The following is an 18,829-nucleotide window of genomic DNA, read 5'->3' as shown; positions in this document are numbered from 1 at the left end:
TTTCACTCAGTCAAGCGCTCTCGAATCCCACTGAACTAAAGGACCTAAAGACCGATTAAGAGCGCGCAAAAAGATTTAGTTCCTTTCGGTCCTTGATGGGATTTCATTCTTAATAGTTCTTAGTTCAGGACCGACTCAAGCCTACCTCGCGCGAAAACGCCTCACACGCCATTTGTGACGTCATAAATTATGGTGGTAGACATTGTTTACATACTTACAGTTACGAATTTTCCTTGAATCCGAATGATATTGTTAATTCAGCACCATATATTACGATTAGGGATGATAAATACATTACAAAAATTGTTCACAATAAGTCATTTTATACAAAGACTCTCACACGGTTGCAATTTAAGATGAATTATTTAGATACATGTAAATTTTGAGTGAAAATCACCGAGCGCCGGGTTTACTTTTTAATTTTTTCTAGTTACGACAACCAACATGGCAATGATAGTTCCATTCAGCCAAAAAATTAAAAAAGTTTTTTTGTGAAATATCGTATTATTTAGCGTTTTATTTATATAATAACAAATAAATATTTACTTTATATCGTGTAATAATATTTTTTGGACGTAATAAATGTTTACTGGCGAAATAATATTTTTTTTGAACTTCCAAACTCTTTGGTGAGGACGTAATGGATTACAGTCAATGAGGTTGTCTATGTTGCTCTAAGAAATATGTCATACATTGATGACGTCAATTCTTAGCTCGCTTCTGATTCGCGTTTCAGTTAAAATGGCCGATTAGAGAATTTTGCAGTTTTATTTTATTGAATATATTAATAATCCTAATGTTTATACTGAGATTGGGCCATTTTTTAGAATCGTATTTACGTATATGTTTCTTTGAAACCATTATTTCCATGATTCTTTGTTACTGTCATCAGGCCAATTATGTACATAAGTTCTAATCCTTTTGAATACATATCACGCCTTTTATAATAAGGACACTAGTAACATTATAAGATAAGATCTAGAACAGAGTCACTCATTCAATAATTATGTCATTTTAATATAAATAAAATACAAAAATTCAGTGAACATCAAACATTGGGTGCTTTAGTGATAACTTATTAAAAGTCCATTACAAATACTAGGCGCAAATGCAATTTAATTAGTTTTTTTCAAAACACTTCCTACAGTTCGGAATAGTATAAACTATGTAATACATGTTCAGTTTCTATTAATGGTCTATTTGTCATGACTCATGAGCATGATGTATAAGTACAAGAAATAATAGTTTTATAAATTTCAACTTTGTATACCCATTTTAAAACCATTATATTGAACACATTAATGTTGAAATGATTAAGATATTTTTATTCAGTTCTTGAATATGAAACCAATAATTGCTTAGAGCATTATATAATTATAAACAAATAAATACAAATTTTGAGATCATTTGTTACACATAGTGTATGTGAGAAAAACATTCCTTGTATTCTATACCGGAATATCAAAATATTAATTGCAAATTATGTGTCTTGGACAAAATCCAATGCGTTAAAAAGTTTAGTGCCAATCATTAAAAGTTTGTGTAAACACGAACATTTGAATGTTTTTGCAATAATTTTATTGTGTTGTATTACGACACACGTAAACATAGGCAACTATGGGCGTCTTACTATATTTTAGTACAGGGGTGACAGGGGTCGTTTCGAAAAATCTAGAATATTAAATAATAAAAAAGTTAAATACTAATTTTTGGGGCTTTTTAAATACAGTTTCAATGCATCTGGGTTAGCCTAATTTATAACTTTTCCAAATTTCAAAATGATAGCATAAGTGCTGAGATATTTAGCCATATTACAGATGGACAGAATCACTCTACAAGGGTTCCTTTTTACCTTTTTTGGTATGGAACCCTACAAAGCTTCCTTAAGCTTGTGAGCTACTGTTTGTCTACCCCTGTGCTAAAGCATGACACCCATAGTTACCGGCCAAGTGGCCACACATTTACAAAATATGGTCTGTTACAGTGCACCTTTAATTGTTGATACCTCCATTGTAGGCGTAATCAGCCTTGTTATGCATGACCAGCTGGTTGTCCACAAAGTAGAAGCTGTCCGAGCATGTCTCAAATGGTGCTGCAATCATCTCTTCAACTGAAATGCAAAAATGGTAATGTTAATTATTTATAGAACCAATGTATAAATTCAAAATTACCTAACATGGAAGGAGCATTTGCAAGACAGAGGATTGATTTCTTTTGTAATTTTAGTACATGTTTACTTTTCTCATAGCAAATACATATAACCAGTAGACTCCAGGTGATTGTAAACAAGTGTTTGAGGTGAATTGTAACTCAAAAATAAATATCTATGATAAACACACAAATAAATGCCCCCACCAGGATTCAAACCCGGAAGCCCTCTTTCATAGGCAGACTTCCAACTAATTTAGGAGGCGTAGATGGGCGAAAAGTGACCGACATACTCACTAAAATAGACCAGCAGAAGTGGAGATGGGCTGGCCACATGTTGAGAGACAGGCAGGAAAATTGGAGTAAGATCGTAACTAGAGATGGGTCGCGGGTATTTACCCAATTTACCCACCCAGGTAAATACCCGGTAAATACCCATCTACCCGGTATTTACCCGTATCTACCCAAATGGAAGGGTAGATTCATTTCTTGTTGCACATGTCGATTTGTGTTAAATTGGAGATATAAACCGAGTTAATGGTTGTAATTATTGTGTGTCATTTAAAATGAAATGGTTTTATGAAACCTGCAGTTGTAACGAAGGAATTTTTAGTATAATTTTGGTAAATTAAAAAAAAAAGGCCGAGATAAGAGTATTTTTTTTAATTTGAGTAAATTATCGTACTTATACGTTGATAATACATATTCGAACTTGGGTCGACGGGGCGTGTGGTTGGGGGGAGAGGGGTAAAAGTGAACTTTTTCATATTTCTTGGAATCTGTCATTAATATCGGAAAGTGTTGTATGTACAAACTAAAGAAGACAGAATTTCCTACAAAAAAGATTATATACATTTTTGTCGTAAAACTAACTGTATTTGACTTATAAGCCTCCCAAGTTGTGATACTGCACAATTTTTTTTATTATTATTCAATAAGTAGTCTTTATTTTCATCTTTCTAATATATATTAAAAGCGTTTTAAAACATTTTCGGAAGCCAGGGAATGATTTTACACCATTTTCATAATTGGACTGATATGTTAAAATCGAACTTCACCTCATAACAATCTTTTCGTAATTAGTTTGAACATACATTTTATGTAACATTATAAAAAAATACTTAAATTAATCTTATTTATACTCAAATACCATTAAACACATCAAATTTAGAAGAAAAACGAAAATACCCGCGTATTTACCCGCGGGTAGGTAAATATCGGGTATATACCGGGTAAATACCCGCTCTCGGGTATTTACCCGGGTAGTTACCCATCTCTAATCGTAACGGATTGGTACCCAAGAGGTTGCACATGGAGTCAGAGGAGACCTCGAACAAGATGGGAGGATTAACTCAAACTCACAGCGGGCCTGAACTGGAGAAGAGTGGCCCACGACAGACCCCAATGGAAAGAGCTAGAGGAGGCCTTTGTCAAGCGGCACACTTAGCTTAGAGATATACTCTAACTCAGAACAAAAGGGCTAAATAGATATATAAATATTGTAAAATTAAACTTTACCTAGATCTGGTGGCAGCGTGGGAAACTCATATATGTGTTCACAAGTGTTCCTAGAGAATGGAATGCAGAAGCCAAACTCAAAGTCAAAGGTCTTCAGCAGGGTGTCTCTGAAGAAGTGCTTCTCGATCATTCTGAAGTGGTTGACAGGACGCGAACCCACCGTGAACTCCACACTGAAATAATATTTGGTCATGGTTAAATATAGAAAAATGAAGTAGCACTTTAGACGATTTAAACACACAAAGTGAACTGGTAGGCCTTTCTATGAATATGTCAAAAACAAAGTTAATGACGAACAGTACTTAAAGGAGCAAATTATAGTGAATGGAAATGAAATAGACTATGTTAATGAATATGTATACCTTGGGCAAATAATATCACCTGAAGACCAGACAGATAAGGAACTTGAGAAAAGAACCACAAACGCATGGAGAAAGTTTTGGTCCTTGAAAGAAGTTTTTAAGGCAAAAGAAATACCAACAAGGCAGAAATTTAAAGTTTTCAATAGTTGTATAATACCAGTATTAACTTACGGTTGCCAAACCTGGGGACTTACAAAAAAGCAGCACCAAAAACTTAATGTGTGTCAAAACCATATGGAAAGGAGCATACTTAATATAAAACTTAGAGACAGAGTCAAATTATCCATAATCAAGGCAAAATCAAAAACAAAAACAATAACTAAAATAATAAAAGAACAAAAATGGCGCTGGACAGGCCATATGATGAGAGAAACCCTAGATAAGTGGATAAAGGACCTTGTAGAGTGGTGCCCAAGATATAATAAAAGAAAGAGTGGTTCACAGAAGTTTAGATGGTCGAATGATCTAAAAAGAATAGGAGGAGGTAAATGGATGCAAACAGCAAAAGATAGAATAAAATGGAAATTTATGGAGGAGGCCTACGTCAAAGGATGAGTTGAAGTTAAAAATATACTACCAACTGACTTCAATAATAACATTTCTACATGCACATAGTTCATCCTTTATAATGTGTTTACTGGTTTATTGGTGAATGCTTTATTTAACAATAAAAACAAAGACGATAAAATTAAATGTAACTTACGTAGCCCCAACAGTCTTCAACTTCAAAAATTGCGGAGTGAACTGATATCGCACGAATCTGCCTGCATTCGGGTCCAAGGGCTCCTCGGGAGCGTCCTCGGCGCCCTCGCTGTCCACACCGAAGTCCGTCGGCGGTTTAGCTATCTCGAACAACACTGTCCCACTTTCTAGATCACGGATCTTAAATCTCGTAAAATCTATATCGTATACATTAGCCTCAGGGCTGCACAGATATGTGTCAGTGATTCTATCCAGCCTCAAAACATCTTCAGGAGTAATATCACTCGGTATTACGTCTTCTGTATTCGATTCCAATAGGGTTATTGATTCGCACTTTTTTCCTACTAAACTCATTTTGGTAACCGTTGAGTCTTCCAATGACGAAAGTATCTCAAAGGGTATAGGCACAGTAAGTAATTTAATTAAAAGGCCAACGTATGTAAATGTATCAGTGCATTTTCTTTGGAATTAGATTAGCAATAGAACAAACAACATGCAGCTTTTCGCGTGAGAAAAAATTGTTTGCTCACCACACACCACACGTACGTCACTATCGACAACGCACGTCACGTCAAACAACGTCAAATAAACTCAAATTTCAATTTGATTTGATCATGCCCACAGATTAAAAATTTTTTTCGTCACGGATGTTAAAAATATATATTAAATTAAAAATAGGTACAATATTATAAATAAAACGTTTCATACCATAATTTTATTAATAAATCTATTCATTACATGCTTATGCGCAAAACATATTATAATGATATTATACATATTGAAAGAACATATCTTGAACGCATCTGAAAATGTTGACGTAATATCCGTTGCGTCACGAAGCATGCGCCCTGTCATAATTCGCTCGTAGAAGATTGGTCATAGATTAAAATTACAATAATCGGGCCATCGCTCAAGTCTGGTTCTGTGATAAGTTAATTTGTCGTGAGTGTGGACTGTTTGGTCTAATGTGCATTTAAGTGAAACAAAATAAATATACAAGATGCTTATCAAAGAATAGTGAGTACATTTTGTCAAGGTTAAGTCTAGTTCTGAATAATAAATCGATTTTTACACAATTCGTGGCACAGGTTTTTAAGGGTTTACTTTCTTATCAGTAGATATCATTAAGATATATGGACTGCATGTCTTTAAGGCTTTAATTATCGTGAATTTTGTTTTATCAAGTCACTTAGAAGAATGAAATTGCCTGACAGTGACAGACCTTCAGGTCAAGGTCTATCTGACAGATGGCCATTTCAGCAGATTTCGGATAATTCCAAAAACTTCTGCCACATATTGTTAATATTTGCTCTGGCCTAGCTTATTACTCTTATGGCCAAAGTTCTTTTTACATGAAATATCTAAAAGGTAAGGTAAAACTATTCTCCACTGATCATTTCTACATTTGTGCCTGGAGTCTGCATTGTAAAATTTTGATTTTTCTCTCGCATTTAAGCATAGTTAGAAAATAATCTTTATTTACTGGCAATTTAATAAATACCAAGTTATCTCTTACCTTCCTAAATCTAATCAGCCTATGTAAACAACTTTAAATCATTTAACACTTTAAACTCTCGCGTTTTGTACACATATTTAATTACACAAACGGGTCTACCGCGATATAAAATTAAATCCGCGGAATTAAAGGTAAAAACAATGAAATTATATCGCGGTAGACCCGTTTGTGTAATTAAATATGTTTAAATCATTTGCCGAAAATGTAGCCATATTGTATGATACTACTATATTGTGAGTAGTATCAAAAGACAGATTTAAATTTATTCTTTTATATTATTGATAATGTTTATTCAGTAAATGTTTTGAGTGGATATTTTGTAAAAGATGAGGTTTTAATTTTTATATACTTCTTATTGGTTAATGAGGGTCTAGAATCAGGCTCCATAAACTAGTATAGTCTAGAATCAGGTTCTGTTGAAACAGTGTTGTTTCTACATTTGACTGTAGGATATATCAAACAGGTTATTCATACAAGTAGCATAAAGTTTTTGATTTAAAACTCAAATGCATTATACTTGTAAAATAGACTTAATGGTTATAATGTTGTTGGTTATTGTGGCATACTGTACACTATAGCCTTGTAAGACCCATGCCAATTTTTAGAGCTTTTGAGTTTGGCACTATTTTTATTTCTGGCCCAAACTAGAAAGTTTTTGTTTATGAATACTAGCAAATTTGTGTGTGCTAGCAAATAAATTGTTTTCTCTATCATCTTCATCACTTTTTACTGCAGCATTACTATTAGATCTCATTAGGGGGGTGACATCGTTACTGCGTGACAAAACCCCTTTATAAAAAAAAACATTTAAAAAACTGCAGCGCTAGTACATATAATTATACTCCAGTTACAGAAGGTTGGTAGAGCAGAACGAGTGAAGCTCTTCCTTTCTGACTGTCAGAGCAATGTACGTATACAAATACTACAGTTCTTGCCCTATGACAGTCTTACCTACCATTGCCCGGAGTGTTAACTGTAAATCGGTAGACCTTATACTTTTGTAATAAGGTCCACCGATGTACAGTTAGGAGTGTAGTAGTAGTAGTAGTAGTAAAGACTTTATTGCACAAAACAAGTACATAACACAGAGAGAATACAGTAAATGTGTACAAAAGCGAACTTATCCCATTAAGGGATCTCTTCCAGCTAACCTGTTGCTGTTTGTACAATAAATTTGATATGTGGGTCTTCACCACATTGACATTAGATTTATTTTTACTTTCTACAGTAGAATTTTGCTAGAAAAACTAACAAAACTATATTTTATTTTTCAGCCGTGTCACACTGCCCTTAACAGTTGAAGAAGTGAGTAATTCAAATCTTGTTATATCACTCTATACAAATGTGAATAATACTTAACCATCCTATTATCACAGAAACGGATGAACATGTTATGCTATTTCAGTCAGTCTCACTACAAACTCCCCGAAGATGTGGTTTCAGCACAAAATGTGAACCAATTTAAAAATAAGTTAGACAAGCACACCTATACATCTACTTGTCAATGATAATTGGATAAAGGCAATATCAGCTGTCACATCTGCCTGCCTGCTTATATAGAATAATAATAAAAAGTACTGAGGTTGACTGAGGTAGCATGACAAATACCTACGAACGTTTCCGAGAAAATATGATGGCAAAGGATTGTTCACTACTTCTGTACTCTGTAGTTTCCATGCTGTATCTGTTTATTTATGATAAAAAAATATCAATGCCTCATTTAATTTGTGTCTCTCATAAACTCACGGGGTATATAATAAATCCCGGTCATTTGATAGGTGTGCATGGGGATATAGATCCAACACGTAGAGGTCCTTTGGAGAAGTTTGCTGTTATGTAATACGCCTGCTAGAACCCATTTACGGGTACAAATAGATACCCGTAAATCGGTCCCAAGCTCCCAACAGGCGTAGGGGCTATGGTAAATATATAATGGAGAAAAGTGCTGGTTATGGTGATGAATTTTGGCTGGTCAAAAGATTGGGCTATTGCTGAGAGGTCCGGACACCTGCCATAACAATGTTGTTTAATTAATTTGTGTCATTATCATTATTAAACAAAATCATATGTAGTTACATGTTGTTCAATGAGATTACATAATCTGAAGTGCTATCTTACATACCAGCTCTCATTACCAATACCTAATTTGTTAATTTTTCTTTAATTACTGTATGGTGCACAAAAACTCCCTAATTCGCATGCACAGACGAGTTTTTCGCAGACATACGAACTGCAAAAGTCTATCTAGAATGTATTTGTGGCGTGGCGTTCCGTACCTAAAGGGTCCTTATTCTCCATGTGCATAAATTAAAGGAAAAATTTAGAACTTCACCGTTGCTGGCAAGACACAAACTTGTGACCTTTTGGAACATCGGTTCAATGGCTCTTAACCAACTGAGCTACCGAAGCTGTCCAGAAGCGTGCAAATTCTTCCTTACCGTTGTTTGTTGCCGGTCCCATATTGGGATACCCTCCTCCAATTGAGGCAGAGGTGTAGGGTTGGAGCCGGTGTAGCTTTGACGTTCTTAAATGCATTGTAATATGCCTACTTGAATAATAAACTATATTTATCTTTACCTTCCTTTTGTTTAAACGCCTTAAGCTGGAGGTTCGCGCCGCGACAGAGACAAGCGACCGAGACAGAAGACCGCGACCGGAGACCGCGACCGCCACTTGACCATAGGCAACATATAAGCGACAGTTCACGAGGAGACAGAGACCTCTCGCGTCTCTGTCGCCTGTCTCTGTCTCGCCGCGAACTGTCGCTTATATGTTGCCTATGGTCAAGTGATGGTCGCGGTCTCCGGTCGCGGTATTCTGTCTCGGTCGCTTGTCTCTGTCGCGGCGCGAACCTCCAGCTTTAGGTAGGTAATAGGGCCACCCCACACTAGCGTCTCCCGAGTGTCGGTGGCTAGTAAACTTTATGGCTGACGCTGATGTGGGGTGGCCTTTTAAACCTCATTAGTTTATAAGCTTAATTATTTTTACTCTTATTTTATTATTAAACAATATACTAACGATTCCATGTTTTATTGTAGTATCAAGTCGCTCAACTATTCTGCGTGGCGGAGGTCTCCAAAAACGAAACAGGCGGCGGCGAGGGCATAGAAGTAATAAAGAATGAACCGTTCAAAGACTACCCGTTGCTCGGTGAGTGCTAGGTGCTAATCTAATAAAAATAATACAATTGGCGGATAGTGGGTGTAAAGGAGTCTAGACTAAGGATTCTCGGAATGTCTTGTCGAAGATCGTTGCCTTGACAGTTACAATCAATTTATTATTTATCGTATGGCATTTACAGTTACTTTATTCAATCAATCATTAATCTAGAGATTGAGGTTTGCGCAATTTGTCAAACGTAGAAGGGGGTTTGTAGAGGGCTTGCTTTTTTTAGAAGAACTAATAACTTTGGGGTTATTTCGGCTCAGTATAACGAGGAACATTGATTATTAAAATTTTGGTCCCAATTTTGAGTAACTTTTGTGACGGTTCTTATAAAGTGTATGTGAGAATGCGTCACGAAACTGTCGTTATAATATTAAATATCTAACAATAAGTATTAAATGGGTGTAAAGGAGTCTAGACTAAGGATTCTCGGAATGTCTTGTCGAAGATCGTTGCCTTGACAGTTACAATCAATTTATTATTTATCGTATGGCATTTACAGTTACTTTATTCAATCAATCATTAATCTAGAGATTGAGGTTTGCGCAATTTGTCAAACGTAGAACGGGGTTTGCAGAGGGCTCGCTTTTTTTCGAAGAATTAATAAGTTTTGGGTTATTTCGGCTCAGTATAACGAGGAACATTGATTAAAAAAAATTTTGGTCCCAATTTTGAGTCACTTTTGTGTAGGGCTTGCATTCCGGAATTCCGGAATTTCAAAATTCCGGAATCTCGGACAAATTTTCCGATATTACAATTCCGGAATTGATACAACTGAATATCGAAAATTCCGGAATTGGTTTTAAGTACTTTTTTCAGGTTTTAATACGTTTATTATTGAAAATTGTTAAGAAACTACACTATACTGGTGTTTTTGTTGTTAATAAGTGCCTCTTAGTCATTCAGTGAACTATAGTATAGGTATATTTTACTTTTCCGTTTGCTAAAGCAGTGGAACAATATGGGCTCATAAAAAAAAGCAAAGCGATTTAGTTGCTTAGAATAGTCAGAATAGTCTGAATCCTACATAAGCGAATTTTAAGAATTGAAATTTAAAAATATTTGGACTTTTTATCTTCGATTCCAATAGAAGGTTTTCTATATCAACGATTTCGGATCCTGTAGAAGCATACAATATATGATATTCTGAATCATAATTAGGAACCAGCAAGGAAAAAGCCAAACTTCGACCTTCAACTTCTTAAACAACACCACTACGTTAGTACGTACCGTACTAGTGGTTAGGAAGAGTAGGAAGCTGTTATATTTAACTATTTCATAAAATTATGCATCGAATGGTTTGCTCGCAACTATATTTTCCCCAAGTAAATACCCCGTATCATATAAGTGAATAAAAGTAACCATTTTAAGAAGGTGGTAAAACAAGAGGTGAAAAAAAAAGTACTTCAAATTAAATTTCTCTTAAACAATACTAACTTCAATAAACGTAACGTATCAGAATTTCACATTTTTTGTTGTTATTTACTAAAAAAACGAATAAAAAATTAAAAATACGATAAATCCTAATTCCGGAACCAGTTCCGGAATTCCGGAATTAGAATCCAATATCGAAAATCAGTTCCGGAATTGGAAACCATCCGATATTGCAAGCCCTACTTTTGTGACGGTTCTTATAAAGTGTATGTGAGAATGCGTCACGAAACTGTCGTTATAATATGTATTAAATATCTAACAATAAGTATTCAATCGCGTCCGATATTTTGCCACGTTTTGTCGTGTCGTGTGATACCTACTTATAAAGGTATCATTGCTCGTGTATCAGTGGAGTCAACGATTTTCGACAAGTCGACTGAAGTGAGTAAGTTTTATCAATCAGAGCTAAGCACAGAACGGCCATTTTTGTACAAATTGATCAAAGAGGAATCCAACAGATATAACCAACCAACTCATGCGACTATAAAATAACTCGTTGGTTAGGATATCATGAGGCGTATTCAAATTTTAAACATATCATAATATATTTATAGATTCTTGACTCGACTCACTGATAATAATATAATATTTTTGTAATTGAAATGCGACTCCTTAATTATTAAGGAGGTATGTAATCGATTAGTTCTATACTTTAAGCGCATGTTGTACACTTGTACAGAGTAGGAGCTAGTGGAGCTCTTAGGTCGCGGACTGGACGCAAGCGTCGCGAGCGGCAAATCAAAACTAATAACATTGTACATTGCGCTCTACCAAATGTATAAAATGAACGGCTTTGGTTTGCCGCTCGCCACGCCGCGTGCCGCTTGTGTCCAGTCTGCGACCAGGAACCTATCTGTCCTAGCCAGAAGCAAGTAGCGATTAGCGAAATTGGCTAGTTTCTCTTAGAAAAAGTATCTTTTGCTAGAAAATAATCGATCGCTAGTCGCTTTCATACTGACAGTTGCCTTTCTGGTTCGCCTGGGCCTGAATGGCTTGTGGAATTAGGTACAACTGAGATGTGTCAATGACAGCTACCTAACTAGGTTTAGTTGAGACAGGTTCACGGTCCTTTGAAACTAGTGTAGGCCAGGTTTTACGGAGCCTCGGTGGCATCAGGCAGATTACATAATGTTATAGGAGATACTTCACTCTATGATAAAATTAGAACATCTTTATTGTGTATTCTGTTATAATATGTTTTCTAGTAGTTGGGTACAATGGGTACATTCTTTGAACAGGTGTTAAATAAAATCTGGTAAATTTATACTACCCCTTGCGCTTATTAGTAAAATTAGTTGATTGTACAGTACAATCGTCCACTCTTTGAACTGACAAACTTTATTGCAAGGACATAAGGTCTACTAATTTTCAGTTATGAGTGTTGCTGTTAGTACTTTACTTTACTTTGGTACTTTAGCATTTAATTGGATTTTCGAATTTACTTATAAGGCTTTACTTTTTTTACGGTTACAACATTTGACAATATTTAGAAGATATTGGTATAGTCAAGTCACTTGTATAATTTATTTCAAGACCAAAAATAAGAAACAGCGTTTGAGGTTTTGTTAAACGTATACCAATGTTAGAAGATTTATGCAGTTTTTATTAACATGAGCAATTTCTTCAAAGAGCATTATAAATTTCAAAGTACCGTGTACCTGTACCTATTTTATTAACATTAATGTAATAAATTGTACATATATATGCATAGCATGAATAGCATGTCTTAAATCAAAATTTAGTGATGCTTTAGTTTATAGGTACGCTTTGTTAGAAATTTAGAATGGTTGTTAGTCTTAAATCAAAATTTGGCAAAAAAAGTGGGTTCAACTTCAAACTAGAAGAAGTCAATACGGATCGAATATTAAAAGTTAAAACCCGTGGATAAAAGGGCGAGAAAAAATCTATCTTGTGTCGAGCATTAACAAGTGCAGTATCTGTTATTAAGCAACTTTTATTACATCTGAGATTTCGGCGCCATTTACAATTATTAAACAATTAAAATATCATCCACTCACATAATCTAATATTTATCCGAATTGATTTTAACCATCTTAGACCTGCAATTAGTGAGTATATGAATCAGCTTGTTTCAGTAGTGGATTTCCAGATTTCTACATTTGTATGGTTTTTTTACGCATGCCTTTTATTCTAGGCGGACCTAATATTAGTAACCAGTCTTCAGACATTAACGGTACCAGAGATAATCTTATTTTTTTTGTAAAAAAAGAACTAGTACTAGTCTGCACAGTTGTATATTTATGTTTTTTTTTATGTTTTATATGAAATCACTTTGACTTAGATGAGATGATTGTTTTTTGTGTACACTTTAGATATTTTATTTGTAAAGCACGAAAAGCATACGTAGGTCACTTTTTAAATGACAATGAATTTCAGGCTATCTCTTTGGTTCCTTTTCTCCTGTAAGAATGTTATATTGTATGTCACCATGCTTGATTGAAAAAGTGGTAGAGAGGGGTAGGAGACGGTGGGCGTACCAATTTGATTGGCTATAAATAAAACAAAAATTAGTTATTAAAAAAAACTTTGTTTTTTCACTATGAAAATATCGTGAGACTCAAACATTATATTAAAATTATACTATAATTATTTTTAACGGGATACGTATTTTCACCTTCCACTGGAGCACTAACTACACCGTGTCTGCTGATCGAGCGCGCGACGTGTACTCAATACGTAACCTGTTTAAAATAATTTTGATATAAAATCTCATTTTATCTTTTTTTTTCTTAATTTTTATTTTATTTTACGACGTCTCGGTTCATTCAAGGTGGGTCTAGTACCAAAGTCGAAGACGATGCATGTTCGGTCTGCTCTGGATGTCGGACGGGTACCGCAGATAATATTTAAATTGTTAAAACTTTAAAAAAATACTAGGGTAAACTCGGGAGAGATGGCCTAGAAATGTCTATTTTTGTTTAATGTTTGATTTTTTAATCTTCACAATTTTCGCACATTATTTTAATTAAACCGCGTATAAATCAATCCTGATTACAGTGATTACCTGTAACGTCTTGTTCACGAAAAGAAAAAATACGCCAATTTCCTATAGAAAAAAATATTAACGTACACGACGTAAATTAAAATCAGTTACAAGAAAAGGAAAGATGGACCGCTTTTCAAATTTCTATTAGGTAAGCTGTAATAAAAAAAAAACGTACATATTCAAGTTCTTACAAATTCCGTTTTCCTGGCTGAATGTACTTATATTCAATACAATTTTATTAGTAGTAATAGGTCCATCTCTCCCGTTTTTGCCTCATAGGTATTATAGCGTGCACAGTAGTTTTTTTTTGACACTATTATAAGACTGACTAGTTTTGTTAACTTAATAAATTACATTTGAAAAAAAAACTTAATTTGTAATCATGAATATCACTAACTATCGTACATTAGTTATTTTTTGCACGATTTAGTAGTAGTGTTGTAAAATTTTGTGTATTACCTACATGTAATTACTAGCACTGTTTTATGAAGATGCGAGGTGAAGTGATTTTCCTATCGTATTTGATAACATAGAAATAATATAACTGGCTTCCTTGATTAGATGACGTCTAATGTTTTTAAAGATTTTGATAATACATTTTCTGTATGGGTGGTCAAGAAACCGAGCGGCTCTTTAACGGCCAGAAACCCAACCGCGAAAAACGAAAATCGATATTTCTTTATCTGCCTCTCTATCGCTCTTGCATATTCGAGCGATAGAGGGGCAGGTAACGAAATTTCGATTTTAGCTGTAGGCCCTAGACTCTCAACGACCCATCAATTGGGTACCTGAATGCAGTCTATGTTTTATTAAATAATTACGAGAGATATCTGAATCCTACTGTTTAGCAGAACACAAATAGATAAGTACATCACTGGATACATTTTGTTAATATTAAAATCGTTAATGTTAAATAACTCGCGGTAATCGTTCCATTAGATTGCGAAAAAGTGATAGACGTACTTTTATTTTTATATTTTTATGATAGACGTACGTGATTTATTTGGGTCTATTGTTTCCCAAAATGTTTAGTCATAATGTATTGTTTGTCCGCATTTTCATTAGTAATCATTTGTTTGTTTCAAAAACGCGTAACTTCTCAGGATTGCCATAAAACAAACCTAACCTATCTATAGGATAACCTTACGAAAATCCTGAAAAGTTAACGGTTTCAGTTTTATGACTAATGATAATATGACAAACAATACATTATGACTTAAAACTTTATGTCAAACAAAATGACCCCGATTTATTTCTCTTTTTCTCTCCATTTAAAGTTTTCCACCATAAATTTTCTTGCAACCATAACTATAATTATACACCGCGCATGTTGCGTGGCAACGTCAGCAGACGATTTATATTATCGCAAGTGAATCATGCCATTATACAATTTACGCCCTATTGTGTCATTATCCTAACACTAGAGACACACGAGCGTTAATGCATCACTTCACACTTTGACACTGTAACATCTTCAAGGCAACTTCGACCTTATCCGTCATTCTATATGAGGCACATTTGTCTAGTTTACCCTATCATAGCTACTCTTTCGAAGATGACGTCAAAAACAAATGTGTTTGCACAGTTGTAGCAATATTTAGTTAAATGTTCCAACAATCGTTAAATGGTTTCAACGTGTCAGGCTTCTGAATCAGTTTTCAAGCATTTTTGCGGAATCTGAATCGTGCGATTGTTACGATTTTATCGCCGTTTCGCCGTCTTATCGTTCGGATTGGACCATTTACACAATCTTAAAAATGACGTCTAATCGTTAAAATATAGCCGCTACAGTTTTGAGTTTATCATACTATGTAGTATGCAAAAAACACTGGACTATGTGTATTTATCACGAACACGTGCCATATCAAGTCGCTAGCGCGCGACACATCGTCTTGAATCTTTTGTGTCTAATCTCGATTGCACAGTACCAAAAAAAAAACGGACACTTGTCGGACTCGCCCACCGAGGGTTCCGTACTTTTTAGTATTTGTTGTTATAGCGGCAACAGAAATACATCATCTGTGAAAATTTCAACTGCCTAGCTATCACGGTTCATGAGATACAGCCTGGTGACAGACAGACGGACAGACGCTCAGCGGAGTCTTAGTAATAAGGTCCCGTTTTTACCCTTCGGGTACGGAACCCTAAAAATGTAGCGCTGGAGATACATAATTCACTATAATCAGGATGAAACATACAAAGCATCTTTATTATACTACTGGACTATAGTGTATTCATCACGAACACGTGTCATATCAACTCGCTAGCGCGCGAAACATCGTCTTATCTCTATCGCACAGAAACAAAAAACATGTAGCGCTGGAGATACATAATCACTATAATCAGGATGAAACATACAAAGCATCTAATTCTAATCCTTTCGCAACTTAAGATTAAAATCTAATTTTAAAAAACCAGACCGCTAAGCAGACAATATTAAAATTTGTAATTAATCCATGCCACTTTTACATGTATGACGAATTTAACGACCTTTTAATTGTAAAAAAAATATTAAACTGTCAAATAGACACACTATTTATTGTATTATCTATGTACACTTGAGCCACATGATATTCGGTGCGGTTGAAAGTGGGTTGAAACTAATTAATTGGTACCTCGTAAAAGTCTTAGCGGAAAGCAAGAAACACAATAAATGGGTCGAGAGCGCCACACAACCTGCGGAGGTGGGTCAACATCGCCGTTGTGTAACCGTGCACTTATTGACTGGCTTGGATGTGATAAGGCTTAATACAAGTTAGTTTTCAATGGGTAAAACAGAGCAGATTTAAATTTAGTGGTCCGCCGGCTACTATTTACAATTTGCTTAAAATTTGCGTTTTGAGTCCGATCTGTGCATTCGGGGCGAATTTTTGAGTAATAGGAAACTATAGCGCTGGAGGAAACTATAGGTATCTTTTTTAGCTCTGATCCTTGGTGCAATTCGATGCTTTAAAAGCGACATTTGTCTCGAAGACTGATTGTTCTTACATAAAACTCCCGAATAGAACCATTCGTAGTCTGCTTCCTCATTTAGACTAACTATCTCATTTAGAGAAACTGACCAGTAATAATATTTCTTTAAAAATATATTGGAAAATACTATGCCTGTTCATTTTCCTTTTTTACATTCGATAAATAGATTTGCTAAGCTATACATTCGATATGTTAATGGTCAAGAAATATTGGCGTTTAGCACATTTTATGTATATTTCACGTATTTCTTCGCTTAATCACGAATAAGTTATTGACCGAAGATATTTCGTATATAACTTAGCTTCAGCGCCAGATCTTATAAATCAATCCACTAACTTTATTCACATCATATTCACAACGCGTTTTGAGTTCCTTCCAAAAGTGATCTCACATCCCAAAGCGATCTGAGTGGCCTACCGCGAACCACGTTCGACGTGTTGCCTGTCAAACTTACGTACGAATTTACAAGTGCGACAGAGAGGCAACACGTGGGTAGGCCCTCTGAGTGGCTGTCTGAATTCCCCCTGCGTCCTTCAGTTTCTTATTACCCTAACTTCGCTGCCGGAAAAACAATTTTTGGCTGGCAAGTATCGGCATTGAAGTTGCGGCCTCGCGCGGCCATCGAAACTTGTTTGTTGCGAAGGTCTTAGATCTATCTAGAGTTCTAGACACAGCGTCAGCCAAGTTCACAAGGCCAAAAACCTATTTGACCTACACACATGTTGTTTTGCATGTCCAATTAAGATCTGTTGATTATTAAATACCATTAATAAGAGACCTCTCACCATTCTTGAGACAATGACTTCCAATTTAGAATTAAGTAAATTTTGGTACTACTAGGATCACATATGTGGGTCTTGTGGGTACTAATTTTCGTGACAGCATCACACGTCATGTTACAAGATTTGCCATGTCACGAACTGTTAAAACACTGTGGAATTGCATCCTTATAGGCACGACAAATTAATACCAGCCAAGTCTACCTTATTACGTCAGGATAGTTAAAGTTGGCTTCTAATGTAAAATTAAAAGCCGTACGACTTGGAAACATGACGCGTTTCTTTACGTTGACAGCTGTCAGCGCTATTTTTAACGTTAATAGGTTCGTAAACACAAAAGTATATTCAACGTTCGTTCCACGCTACAATAGTTACGATCACGTTTAGTATTTTTTATTTACTGCAATGGTGGTAAACAACCATACGGTCAACCTGATGATGAGCGGATGTTGATGACCAAGGGATTACGTGCCGAAAAACGCAACGACGTTAAATTGATAGATGCATAGCACTTCTTGCTTACACTATTATAAGTACTTGCTTGCACTTGTATAAGTCGGCAATAAAGGCAAAAAAATATGAACGGTTTTTAAATATTCAATACGCTTTTTCAATCAGTCCCTTCAAAATCTTTGGGACAGCTACTGTACTGTCACTGTCACCAATGTCACCATTGGAAGTCTTAGGTACAAAACGGAGAGTGCAAAAATATCTGAGTCAAATATTTGGTCAGATATTTTGCGCGCTGCGTTGTGCCGGATATTCTTGCAGAGTACTTTGATGCAAATGAACTGAACAAATGTGTTCTGTTCTTCATCTTGCTAATTACTGATTTAACAATGAATTAGGAGGTTTCTGGCTATGATAATCAATACACATAAACACAGACGGTATTATGGAAACGACCTAGACAAGCTAGCAACTATGTACATGCATCACTAGTCTATGAAATATTCATATTTCTGGATACGGACATTGCGGGTGTTGTGCTTAAAGAAGATAGGGGATACCATGTCGTCCTTAACCTATCGTATGTATGTGGGGGTCTAAAATCGAAGGTTTAAACCTCCGTCGTATCGTATAGAGCAGAAACAATTGTTTTCGAAAAAATCCAAAAAGAACGACAAAATTTCGGCAGAATCTTTATCATACACAAACGAGAGGTAAATTAGTCAGTTTTTGAAATAAATATTACTGGTTTTTAAAATTTTAAGCAGGCAAGGCT

General features: G+C 35.3%; 4 protein-coding genes and 1 long non-coding RNA gene across 5 annotated transcripts in view; 2 read left to right on the top strand and 3 right to left on the bottom strand.

Moving 5' to 3' along the window:
* Window positions 1-18,829, top strand: part of LOC134800287 (uncharacterized) — a 197,310-nt gene that overhangs the window by 2,565 nt on the left and 175,916 nt on the right. Inside the window, exon 2 of the long non-coding RNA XR_010145520.1 lies at window positions 893-1,647. This is a non-coding gene — a long non-coding RNA (uncharacterized LOC134800287). The remainder of the gene's footprint in view (window positions 1-892; window positions 1,648-18,829) is intronic.
* Window positions 1-18,829, bottom strand: part of LOC134800242 (uncharacterized) — a 310,488-nt gene that overhangs the window by 134,786 nt on the left and 156,873 nt on the right. The gene's annotated exons all lie outside the window — the stretch shown is intronic.
* The window catches only part of LOC134800175 (glucose dehydrogenase [FAD, quinone]-like), an 89,369-nt gene that overhangs the window by 7,593 nt on the left and 62,947 nt on the right, over window positions 1-18,829 (bottom strand). The window lies entirely within an intron of this gene.
* LOC134800255 (protein unc-119 homolog) lies at window positions 1,246-5,300 on the bottom strand. Its single transcript, XM_063772762.1, has 3 exons — window positions 4,732-5,300; window positions 3,667-3,839; window positions 1,246-2,110 (listed from the first exon to the last, which is right to left on the bottom strand). The coding sequence occupies exons 1-3, from the start codon at window positions 5,082-5,084 to the stop codon at window positions 1,992-1,994; spliced, it is 645 nt and encodes a 214-aa protein (XP_063628832.1). The 5' UTR covers window positions 5,085-5,300; the 3' UTR covers window positions 1,246-1,991.
* The window catches only part of LOC134799968 (phosphatidylinositol transfer protein alpha isoform), a 34,608-nt gene continuing 21,339 nt past the window's right edge, over window positions 5,561-18,829 (top strand). The window contains exons 1-3 of the mRNA XM_063772398.1: window positions 5,561-5,747; window positions 7,521-7,551; window positions 9,285-9,396. Of these exons, the coding sequence (XP_063628468.1) occupies window positions 5,731-5,747; window positions 7,521-7,551; window positions 9,285-9,396 (160 nt within the window). The 5' untranslated portion in view covers window positions 5,561-5,730. The remainder of the gene's footprint in view (window positions 5,748-7,520; window positions 7,552-9,284; window positions 9,397-18,829) is intronic.

The sequence above is a fragment of the Cydia splendana genome, chromosome 19, assembly GCF_910591565.1.
Source record: "Cydia splendana chromosome 19, ilCydSple1.2, whole genome shotgun sequence".
In the NCBI taxonomy this organism is placed as follows: Eukaryota; Metazoa; Arthropoda; class Insecta; order Lepidoptera; family Tortricidae; genus Cydia; species Cydia splendana.
This window is presented reverse-complemented; position numbering and strand designations above follow the sequence as displayed.